Below are 11,472 nucleotides of genomic sequence, written 5' to 3'. Positions count from 1 at the left end.
GAGACAACAGTTTCTCACATTACTCAGGTTGTTCTTCAAACTTTTAAAACTAGTAGATCTCATCCCGTCCCTCCTTGTTTTCATTCCATGACTGGAAGAGAAAACAAGATCCCCAACTTTTTCAACTGCCAACCAATTTCTCAGCTTTGATTGAATTAGTCCAAATGAAGAAACTATTCTTTCTGTGCCTGCAGAAGAGGCTACTGCTGTCAAAAGCTGGTTTAGCCCTTCAACAAGCTCTGGCTCCAGCTAGTGTCTTCCACCACTGACTTTCTTTAGAACATCACCAGCCTGCCAGAAGCTGGGAGTGGATGACAGCAGATGGCTCACTCAATAATTGCCATGTTTTATACATTCCCTCTGATGCATCTGGTGCCGGCCACTGTCGCAAGACACGATACTGGACTAGATGGACCCCTGGTCTGACTCAGTATTGCCCTGCCTATGTTCTTATCAGGAAACATGTACTACTTGACTGATCCACCCCCACCCTGAAATTTATTGATGACCTGATTGATGGGTAATTATTAAATGTCCATTTCATAGCAGCATCTTCTTCAGCAGTTAGGCATTTAGAATATGGGTATGTCTACACTATGAAATTAGGTGGAATTTATAGAAGTCAATTTTTTAAAAAGCGATTTTATACAGTCAATTGTGTGTCTCCCCACTTAAGACCATTAAGTCGGCGGAGTGCGTCCACAGTACTGAGGCTAGCGTGGACTTCCGGAGCGTTGCACTGTGAGTAGCTATCCCACAGTTCCCACAGTCTCCGCCGCCCATTGGAATTCTGGGTTGAGATCCCATTGCCTGATGGGGCAAAAAACATTGTTGCAGGTGGTTCTGGGTACATGTTGTCAGGCCCTTCATCCCTTCCTCCCTCCGTGAAAGCAAAGGCAGACAATCGTTTGGTGCCTTTTTTCATGGGTTACCCGTGCAGACGCCATACCACGGCAAGCATGGAGCCCACTCAGCTCACCGTCACCGTACGTCTCCTGGGTGCTGGCAGACATGGGACTGCATTGCTACACAGCAGCAGCTCATTGCCTTGTGGTAGCAGATGGTGCAGTATGACTGGTATCTGTTCTCATCGTCTCCTGGGTGCTCTTGGCCGGCCTTGGTGAGGTTGGTCAGGGTGCCTGGGCAGACATGAATGCTCCTGGCAGACCTTGGTAAGGTCTGTCAGGGACACCTGGACATAAATGAGAGTGACTCAGGTCATTCTCTTCTTTTTGTCTAATGGAGATTCAGTGCTGCCTGGAATATTGGCAGAGGGATAGCTCAGTGGTTTGAGCATTGGCCTGCTAAATCCAGGGCTGTGAGTTCAATCCTTGAGGGGGCCATTCTGCCTCAGGCTGCTCTCCCAGCCAGCAGCACTGCGAGCAGCCAGGAGACAATGACAGCTAGCAACTGTATTGCACTGTCTGCTGGCAAGCACCCAGGACATGACAATGGCTAGCAGTTGTACTGCACTGTCTGTTGCCAGCCTACTTCTTGCTCCCCCCTCCATGAAAGCAACGGTCGACAATTGTTTCGCACCTTTTTCCGTGCAGGTGCCATATTGCTGTGAGCATCGTAATCCACCCACCGCTTCCACTGCCACTCTGCTCTCCTGCTCACGCCATACCATGGCAAGCATGGAGCCCGCTCAGATCACCATGGCAGTTGTGACTGCTCTAAACATCACGCGCGTTATCCAGCAGTACATGCAGAACCGGAACCTGCAAAAGCAGGCGAGGAGGCGACGGCAGCGTGGTGACGAGTGATGAGGACATGGACACAGACTTCTCTCAAAGTACGGGCCCCGGCAATTTGGCCTGGTGGCAGTGGGGCAGGCTCATGCCGTGGAATGCTGATTCTGGGCCCAGGAAACAACCACAGACTGGTGGGACTGCATAGTGTTACAGGTCTGGGACAATTCCCAATGGCTGTGAAACTTTCGCATGCATAAGGGCACTTTCATGGAACTTTGTGACTTGCTCTCCCTGCCCTGAAGCACCAGAATACCAAGATGAGAGCAGCTCTCACAGTTCACAAGAGAGTGGCGATAGTCCTCTTGAAGCTTGCAGCGCCAGACAGCTACCGGTCAGTCGGGAATCAATTTGGAGTGGGCAAATCTACTGTGCGGGCTGCTGTGATCCAAGTAGCCAACATGATCACTGAGCTGCTGCTATCAAGGGTAGTGACTCTGGGGAATGTGCAGGTCATAGTGGATGGCTTTGCTGCAATGGGATTCCCGAACTGTGGCGGGGCGATAGACGGAACCCATATCCCTATCTTGGGACCAGAACACCAAGGCAGCCAGTACATAAACTAAAAGGGGTACTTTTCAATGGTGCTGCAAGCACTGGTGGATCACAAGGGACGTTTTACCAACATCAATGTGGGATGGCCGGGAAAGGTTCATGATGCTCGCATCTTCAGGAATTCTGGTCTGTGGGAACGGCTGCAGCAAGGGACTTACTTTCCAGACCAGAAAATAACCGTTGGGGATGTTGAAATGCCTATAGTTATCCTTGAGTACCCAGCCTACCCCTTAATGCCATGGCTCATGAAGCCATACACAGGCACCCTGGACAGTAGCAAGGAGTTCAAATATAGGCTGAGCAAGTGCAGAATGGTGGTAGAAGGTGCATTTTGACGTTTAAAAGCGCGCTGGCGCAGTTTACTGACTCGGTTTGACCTCAATGAAACCAATATTCCCATTGTTATTGCTGCTTGCTGTGTGCTCCACAATATCTGTGAGAGTAAGGTGTAGACATTTATGGTGGGGTGGGAGGTTGAGGCAAATCATCTGGCTGCTGATTATGCGCAGCCAGACACTAGGGCGATTAGAAGAGTACAGCAGGGTGCGCTGCGCATCAGAGAAGCTTTGAAAACCAGTTTCATGACTGGCCAGGCTACGGTGTGAAAGTTCTGTTTGTTTCTCCTTGATGAAAACCCACCCCCTTGGTTCACTCTACTTCCCTGTAAGCCAACCACCCTCCCCTCCCCTCCCCTCTTTGATCACCGCTTGCAGAGGCAATAAAGTCATTGTTGTTTCAAATTCATGCATTCTTTATTAATTCGTCACACAAATGGGAGGATAACTGCAGAAAAACCTGAGTGTCTCTGGATTAAGTTTAGAAGTGTGAGCAACAAGAGTGATGTAGTGGTGGGAGTCTGCTATAGACCACCGGACCAGGGGGATGCGGTGGATGAGGCTTTCTTCCGGCAACTCGCAGAAGCTACTAGATCGCACGTCCTGGTTCTCATGGGCGACTTTAATCATCCTGATATCTGCTGGGAGAGCACTACAGCGGTGCACAGACAATCCAGGAAGTTTTTGGAAAATGTAGGGGACAATTTCCTGGTGCAAGTGCTGGAGGAGCCAACTAGGTGGAGAGCTTTTCTTGACCTGCTGCTCACAAACCGGAAATAATTAGTAGCGGAAGCAAAAGTAGATGGGAATCTGGGAGGCAGTGACCATGAGTTGGTCGAGTTCAGGATCCTGACCCAGGAAAGAAAGGTAAGCAGCAGAATACAGATCCTGGACTTCAGGAAAGCAGACTTTGACTCCCTCAGGGAACTGATGGGTAGGATCCCCTGCGGGAATAACATGAGGGGGAAAGGAGTCCAGGAGAGCTGGCTGTATTTCAAAGAATCCCTATTGAGGTTACAGGGACAAACCATCCCAATGTGTCGAAAGAATAGTAAATATGGCAGGCGACCAGCTTGGCTTAACAGTGAAATCCTTGTGGATCTTAAACATAAAAAAGAAGCTTATAAGAAGCGGAAGATTGGACAAATGACCAGGGAAGAGTATAAAAACGTTGCTCGGGCATGTAGGAATGAAATCAGGAGGGCCAAATCGCACCTGGAGTTGCAGCTAGCAAGAGATGTTAAGAGTAACAAGAAGGGTTTCTTCAGGTATGTTGGTAACAAGAAGAAAGTCAAGGAAAGTGTGGGCCCCTTACTGAATGAGGGAGGCAACCTAGTGACAGAGGATGTGGAAAAAGCTAATGTACTCAATGCTTTTTTTGCCTCTGTCTTCACAAACAAGGTCAGCTCCCAGACTGCTGCACTGGGCAACACAGCATGGGGAGGAGGTGGCCAGCCCTCTGTGGAGAAAGAAGTGGTTAGGGACTATTTAGAAAAGCTGAACGTGCACAAGTCCATGGGGCCGGATGCGTTGCATCCGAGAGTGCTAAAGGAGTTGGCGGCTGTGATTGCAGAGCCATTGGCCATTATCTTGGAAAACTCATGGCGATCGGGGGAAGTCCCGGACGACTGGAAAAAGGCTAATGTAGTGCCCATCTTTAAAAAAGGGAAGAAGGAGGATCCTGGGAACTACAGGCCAGTCAGCCTCACCTCAGTCCCCGGAAAAATCATGGAGCAGGTCCTCAAGGAATCAATCCTGAAGCACTTACACTAGAGGAAAGTGATCAGGAACAGTCAGCATGGATTCACCAAGGGAAGGTCATGCCTGACTAATCTAATCACCTTCTATGATGAGATTACTGGTTCTGTGGATGAAAGGAAAGCAGTGGATGTATTGTTTCTTGACTTTAGCAAAGCTTTTGACACAGTCTCCCACAGTATTCTTGTCAGCAAGTTAAAGAAGTATGGGTTGGATGAATGCACTATTTGGTGGGTAGAAAGTTGGCTAGATTGTCGGGCTCAACGGGTAGTGATAAATGGCTCCATGTCTAGATGGCAGCCGGTATCAAGTAGAGTGCCCCAAGGGTCGGTCCTGGGGCCGGTTTTGTTCAATATCTTCATAAATGATCTGGAGAATGGTGTGGATTGCACTCTCATTAAATTTGCGGATGATACTAAACTAGGAGGAGTGGTAGATACGGTGGCAGGTAGGGATAGGATACAGAGGGACTTAGACAAATTGGAGGATTGGGCCAAAAGAAATCTGATGAGGTTCAACAAGGATAAGTGCAGGGTCCTGCACTTAGGACGGAAGAATCCAATGCACCCCTACAGACTAGGGACCGAATGGCTAGCCAGCAGTTCTGCGGAAAAGGACCTAGGGGTGACAGTGGACGAGAAGCTGGATATGAGTCAACAGTGTGCCCTTCTTACCAAGAAGGCCACTGGCATTTTGGGATGTATAAGTAGGGGCATTGCCAGCAGATGGAGAGACGTGATCGTTCCCCTCTATTCGACATTGGTGAGGCCTCATCTGGAGTACTGTGTCCAGTTTTGGGCCCCACACTACAAGAAGGATGTGGAAAAATTGGAGAGAGTCCAGCAAAGGGCAACAAAAAGAATGAAGGGACTGTAACACATGACTTATGAGGAGAGGCTGAGGGAACTGGGATTGTTTAGTCTGCAGAAGAGAAGAATGAGGGGGGATTTGATAGCTGCTTTCGACTACCTGAGAGGTGGTTCCAAAGAGGATGGTTCTAGACTATTCTCAGTGGTAGAAGACGACAGGACAAGGAGTAATGGTCTTAAGTTGCAGTGGGGGAGGTTTAGGTTGGATATTAGGAAAACCTTTTTCACTAGGAGGGTGGTGAAACACTGGAATGCGTTACCTAGGGAGGTGGTGGAATCTCCTTCCTTAGAAGTTTTTAAGGTCAGGCTTGACAAAGCCCTGGCTGGGATGATTTAATTGGGGATTGGTCCTGCTTTGAGCAGGGGGTTGGACTAGATGACCTCCTGAGGTCCCTTCCAACCCTGATATTCTATGATAACTGCCAAGGTAGCCCGGGAGGGGTAGGGGAGGAGGGAAGCACCAGATGGGGTGGTGGAGGAGGGAAGGTTGGAAGGACAAGGCTACACTGCACTTCAAAACTTGTTGAATGCAGCTTTCTGTTGCTTGGGCAGTCCTCTGGGGTGGAGTGGTTGGGTGCCTGGAGGCTCCCCCACCGCTTTCTTGGGCGTCTGGGTGAGGAGGCTATGCAACTTGGGGAGGAGGGCAGGTTGGTTACAGGGGCTGCAGCGGCGGTCTGTGCTCCTGCTGCCTTTCCTGCAGCTCCACCAGACACTGGAGCATATCAGTTTGATCCTCCAGTAGCCTCCACCTTGCCTCCTGCCTCGTCTCATCATGCTGACATACCTTCCTCTCACTCGTCCTTCCTGTCGTCACATTTTTTTTGTGCTTTTCTGGACTCTAACATTGTCTCCCTCCACGAATTGTGCTGGGCTCTTTCAGCGTGGGAGGACTTCATGTGTTCAGAGAATATTTCATCGCGAGTGCATTTTTTTCGGCTTCTAATCTTTGATAGCCTCTGGGACGGAGATGATACGTGGGGCAATGAAACATTTGCAGCTGCAGGAGGGAAAAAAGGGAGATTAGTCTTTAAAAAGAGACATTTTAGAGAACTATTTAAAACCTTGTCGCTAGCAATATACCAAACAGCTTGACATTTTTAAAAAATGTTAAAATTCATAAATGCCTAATAAAACTTTTAAACTGGAAATCTACACGTAGGAGATTTGATTATATTGAGCAATAAAAAATCATTTCAGAAGTCCAGCAAGAAGAGTAAAAACGTAATGGATAAATACTCCCATAGCAAACTAGCCTGCCAATTATATTTTGAACACAAACAGTTCAAAATTCATGAGCAATCCTCCCAAACCACAAATTGATGCCAATCAGCAAAATGAGCATTTACTTGCATGGAAAGCCATGGTGGGCCGTCTGTAAGAATAGTGCCAAAATAAGATTACTAACTAGCGGAGCCAGATTATTCAGACATGCCCACACCACCATCTGCAAAGTCACTGCTTTCAGAGGAGCATTGTTCAGAATGACAGGTTTCAGAGTAACAGCTGTGTTAGTCTGTATTCGCAAAAAGAAAAGGAGTACTTGTGGCACCTTAGAGACTAACCAATTTATTTGAGCATGAGCTTTCGTGAGCTACAGCTCACTTCATCGGATGCATACCGATATTCCACGGTATGCATCCGATGAAGTGAGCTGTAGCTCACGAAAGCTCATGCTCAAATAAATTGGTTAGTCTCTAAGGTGCCACAAGTACTCCTTTTCTTATTGTTCAGAATGTTGTTTCATTCTGTTGGGGGGGAGGGATAGCTCGGTGGTTTGAGCATCAGCCTGCTAAACCCAGGCTGTGAGTTCAATCCTTGAGGGGGCCATTTAGGGAGCTGGGGCAAAAATTGGGGATTGGTCCTGCTTTGAGCAGGGGGTTGGACTAGATGACCTCCTGGGGTCCCTTCCAACCCTGATATTCTATGAATCTATGAACCAGGCCTTGGAGCTCTTGGATGCCCTGTTTGCATTGGCCATACATTCCTTTTTGACTCAGGCATACTGGGATTTCTTGAAAATATTCCTAACAAGGGTCTTTTTTTACAACCTGCAGCCATGGCAGAGTTTTTCCACCCAGTCCCAGGTGCTGAAATCAACACTAGAGGCTGTGCTCTGAAGAATGTTGCTCCTTCTTCCCAGTCTCCTGCTTTGACTTGTGTTGTGCCTTTCGCCCTGCACACGATGCTCCTTCTCCCTCGTTATGTAACTCCCCCCCACAAAAAAACAAAAGAACTAACTTTTACCCCTCCTCCAATGCAGGGCATCGCAAAGGCTGTGGGTTGCACTACAGAGCCTGCACAGCAACCCTGACCAGGGGGTGGAGAGGGAATGGTAGCACCAGGTGCCAACAGCAGGGCCAGCCATCCCAAGCAGGAGACCCCTAGGAACAATTCACTTGGGGCTGGTAATGGTCCAGGATGCAGGCACTGGGCTGCTTGGTGTTAGTACTTTTCATTCAACTTTCTTGAGCCTGAACCACTGTTCCAGCAGCCAGAAGGGCTGTTCATAAAGCTCCTCGCCTGGCAAGCCATGCCCCGGCTGATTGGCCTAGGTATAACCCAAGGTCGGAATGCTGGGCTGTATCCCACCTGGTGCTCCCACTGGCCAACTCCTGCCACTAGCTCAGCTCACCTGCACTGGCACAAGCTTGGCCTCCGAAGGAGCGTTCACTGGGGCCCACGACCTCCCTTGCAACCTGGGGAGCCTGGCTGCTGCAGTGGGCGATTTCCCTGGATTTCCCAAACAATGGCACGTTCCCTCCCCCGTGTGCCTTGCACCACAGGATGGCAAACCACAGCCCAGACACCCATGAGCTAAATCAACCTCCCACCCCCGGCATCATCCCAACTTCACGGCTGGAAGAACCAAAGCACAGAGCAGGAATATACCCTGAGGTCCCCAGGGGGAAATACAACCCCAGGAGCCTGATCCCAGTGTTCGGGGCATCCTCCACAGAGCGCTGGGGGGATGGAGCTGGGAGTGCCTGGGCCTGGCCACGCTGCACCATGGCACAGTGCTGCTGCTTGCCCCAGTGACCACAGGTGGCATAGCTGGCAGCAGCCTGGCATCGACCCAGGTAGCATAGCTGGCAGCAGGTTGGCGCTGACCCCAGGTAGCATTCCCATTAGGAGCATGGTGCTGATCCCAGCTCTCCTCCTCTTGCCTGCAGTATGCCTCCTGTTCTGGGAACAAGCAAGCAGTGCAGCTGCTGGGAAGGAACAGCTACTTCTCCCTCTTTGCCAGCCCCCCGTGTTTGATCAGCCAGCGCCAGCGGCTGGCGTGCCCGGCCCCGGAGATGACCCTGCGCCAGATCAGCCAGCTTATTCGGGTCTTGAGGCAGCTGAGACTGCGAGATGCTAATGAGGCCCAGCTCCCCCACACTCCGAGGTGAGCAGGGAGGGTGGTTGTGGGATGCTGTGGGTCCTGGCAGCAGCAAATTCCCCACCCCTGCACAGCAGGCGAAGGGGCCAATTAATGGCCCCCACTCTGCACCAGCCCAGCCAGGACAGCAGGGAGAGATGTGGTGCCAAGACCTCTGGGGCACAGCATGGGGTGCCATGGACTATGCAGTCGGGCTGGATTCTGCTCTGACCCACAGACCCCAGAGGGACAGCTGTGAGCAGGCTTTCCCCGACTGGAGCCAAACCCCACCCAGGCAGGGGCCTGCAGCAGAACAGATGGGTGCCCACAAGAGTGGGGCTCTCCCAGCTGCCCCAGACACTGACCTTGCCCTGGAGCCAGCCCCGCCTGGCAGGATCCTGAGGGAGCTGTGTGCCCTCCTCACCCTGCCTCCTTCCGGTGCGTTTTTGGGCACCTCTTCTAGCCCAGCAAGCGGGCAAAGGGGATTGTGAGAGTGCAGGAGAGAGACCATGGGGGGCAAGCGCGGAGGGGCTGGGTGACTGCAGGCAAACCTCGGGCTCCCCATATTATCGGGGCCAGGAACTGGGGGACAGGCCCAGTAGCAGCAGGCTGGCAGCACAGCGGTCTGCCCCAGAGAGCATGGTGTACATCTGACCCTGCTGTCCTCTCTCCCTCCCAGCAGAAGCCGCTCCGCCAGTGTCTCCACGGGGTCCCAGCAGTCCCAGGGCTGGGCTAACCCCTGCCTGCATTGCTTCCAGAGACGGCACGGCTGCAGCCCACCCTGCGTTAGCTGAGGGGAAGGAGCCAGTTGACAGGACAGCCTGAGCGTCTCTGCACTGGCCTGGAGGAGAGGAACCGCTGCCCCACAGAACCCCTGGCACCCCTATAGCCCCATTTCTCGGGCTGCAGCCTTGCAGTGTTGCCAATCCAGATCAGGGATGGGGGGGATCCATCCTCTAGCTGGCTGCAGTGACCCTCCCCGGGGGCTGGATCAGTTCCACATGGAGGTGACCCAGCCTCCCAGACACAGAGGTTGGCGGAGCTGTGTCCCCCTCAGGAGCCTGGCAGCAGCAGAGTTGTACATGCCCAGCAGGGGCCCCACTTAGCTATGCACATGGGGCTCTCCAGCTGGCCCAGCCACAGGGTGTGTCCTTCCTTGGGCCAGGCACCTTACTCCCTGGCCGCTCTCTGGCAGAATGGGGTCCCCACAGGCATCCCCCGCCCCCGCTGCTGTGTTGGCTATGGGGGCGGGGCTGAGGCACAGGGAAATCCCTCTGAAAATGGAATTCCCCCGCGATCCCCAAGCTGGGATCCTCCCCCAGGCCGGGGAATGTCCTTGATTTGGCATCACTGGCTGGGCAGACATTGCTTGGTCACCCCCATCACCTGCAGCCTGGGAGCCCCATGCCAGTAGCTTTGTCACCAGAGCACGATTCCCCCAGCGTGGCTGGATTCTAGCCTTGGGTCAGCAGGAGTCCTCCCCCTGGAAGCCATCTCAGCCTCCCTGCGCTGACCCACCACCCTGCCCTGCCTGTGGCTGCTCCACTCAAGGGCTGGGCTCCACGAGTGATTTATAAAACAAGACCTCGAATTCCTGCCATGAGGCAGGGTCCCTTCTCCGAGAGCCTAAGGGCAGCCAGCGCAGAAGGAACGCCGGGCTCCGGGCCTGGGACTCAAAGGGCAAACTGATGCTACTGCTCCCTCCCACCGATTACCCCGCCAAATAAAGAGGACACTGCTATGCTGTGGGCCTGGCCTGTGCTTAGCGCGGAGCAGATGTTTGCCTTGTGGGGGCAGGGGCAGCAATTAAACTGCATGGATGGGACAGGTGGGAGGCAGAGGAGCTGGTGACCCTGCCTAACCAGTGGTCTAATTACACTGACCTAGCACAGGGAGAGGGGCCAGTTTCCGCCCCTCCCACAGCTCCGCCAGTGCTCCCCTAATGCTGTCCTGCAATCTTGGGCAAACCACCCAGGCAGAGATTTTAAAAAAAAAAGCCTAAGGGAATTAGGTGCCCTACTCCCTTGGGCTCCTTTGAAAATCTCAGCCTTACTCATACTGTGCCTCAGTTTCCCCACATGTAAATATGGAACAACATTGAGAGACTTGTGAGGTGGGTGCAAAGGCAAATTCACGAAGGTCATAGAGAGCTCTGAGATCACCAGCCCGATGGGACAGAGCCAGGCCACAGGCGGCGTGACATAGGAACAGCTGGCAGTTGGATGTGAACAAGCGACCGAGGCAGCTGGGTGGGGAATTCCCTGGTACCCAGCCAACACGTGGGGGCAGGAGCGGGAAGGCCAATAGGCTGCAAGAAGAGTCTTGTAAATACCACCGACACAGTGAGAGCCCGGTGGTACTAACCCAGTGTCCCTCTCCCCCGCCAGCTGTCCGCCTCTGGCATTGGGACCCTGACCTCACAGAGAAGAGCTGCTATCTAAGCCAAGCTCTGGCAGAGCACGGAGTGAAGCCTGCAGGGAGGCAGGTCCTGCCGGGTGGATGTGGCTCTGGGCACTGGAGCTATTTGAACAGGTGCCAGGGTGCTCACCCCAGCTGTTAATCAAACACTGACCTCCCACATGTGGCACAGGTCCCGCTGCCCCCCACAGGCAGGCACATACCCATTGAGATTCCCCGCAGGAGGAGATGCCAGCACAAGCCACGCTATGAGATGGCAGGAGAAAAGGACAAGGCCCAAAGGATCAGGAGCCAAATGAAAGTGGACACAGCACCCTGGAGATTCATGTGCGCGGGGCTGAAGTGACTGCCAGATGTAGGGTCAGGAAGGGAATTCCTACACCCCCCAACTCCCTGCCACCTTCCTTTGGGGGTTTCTGGGACCA

The 11,472-nt window shown here is 52.6% G+C and overlaps 1 protein-coding gene across 9 annotated transcripts in view; it reads right to left on the bottom strand.

The window, feature by feature from the left end:
• Positions 1 to 3,039: 3,039 nt before the first annotated feature.
• The window catches only part of LOC311528991 (uncharacterized protein), a 35,256-nt gene continuing 26,823 nt past the window's right edge, over positions 3,040 to 11,472 (bottom strand). For all 9 annotated transcript variants that reach the window (XR_014713745.1, XR_014713746.1, XR_014713747.1 and 6 more), the window contains one exon: positions 3,040 to 6,265. Coding sequence is in view for 1 of the 9 variants with exons in the window: in XM_084644564.1 (XP_084500690.1) it covers positions 6,208 to 6,265 (58 nt within the window). In the remaining 8 variants the exon portion in view is untranslated. The remainder of the gene's footprint in view (positions 6,266 to 11,472) is intronic.

The sequence above is a fragment of the Lepidochelys olivacea genome (genome assembly GCF_965140295.1).
Source record: "Lepidochelys olivacea isolate rLepOli2 genome assembly, chromosome: 12".
NCBI classification, from domain to species: Eukaryota; Metazoa; Chordata; order Testudines; family Cheloniidae; genus Lepidochelys; species Lepidochelys olivacea.
Note: the sequence above shows the minus strand (reverse complement) of the source record. Positions and strands in the feature narration are given on the sequence as shown.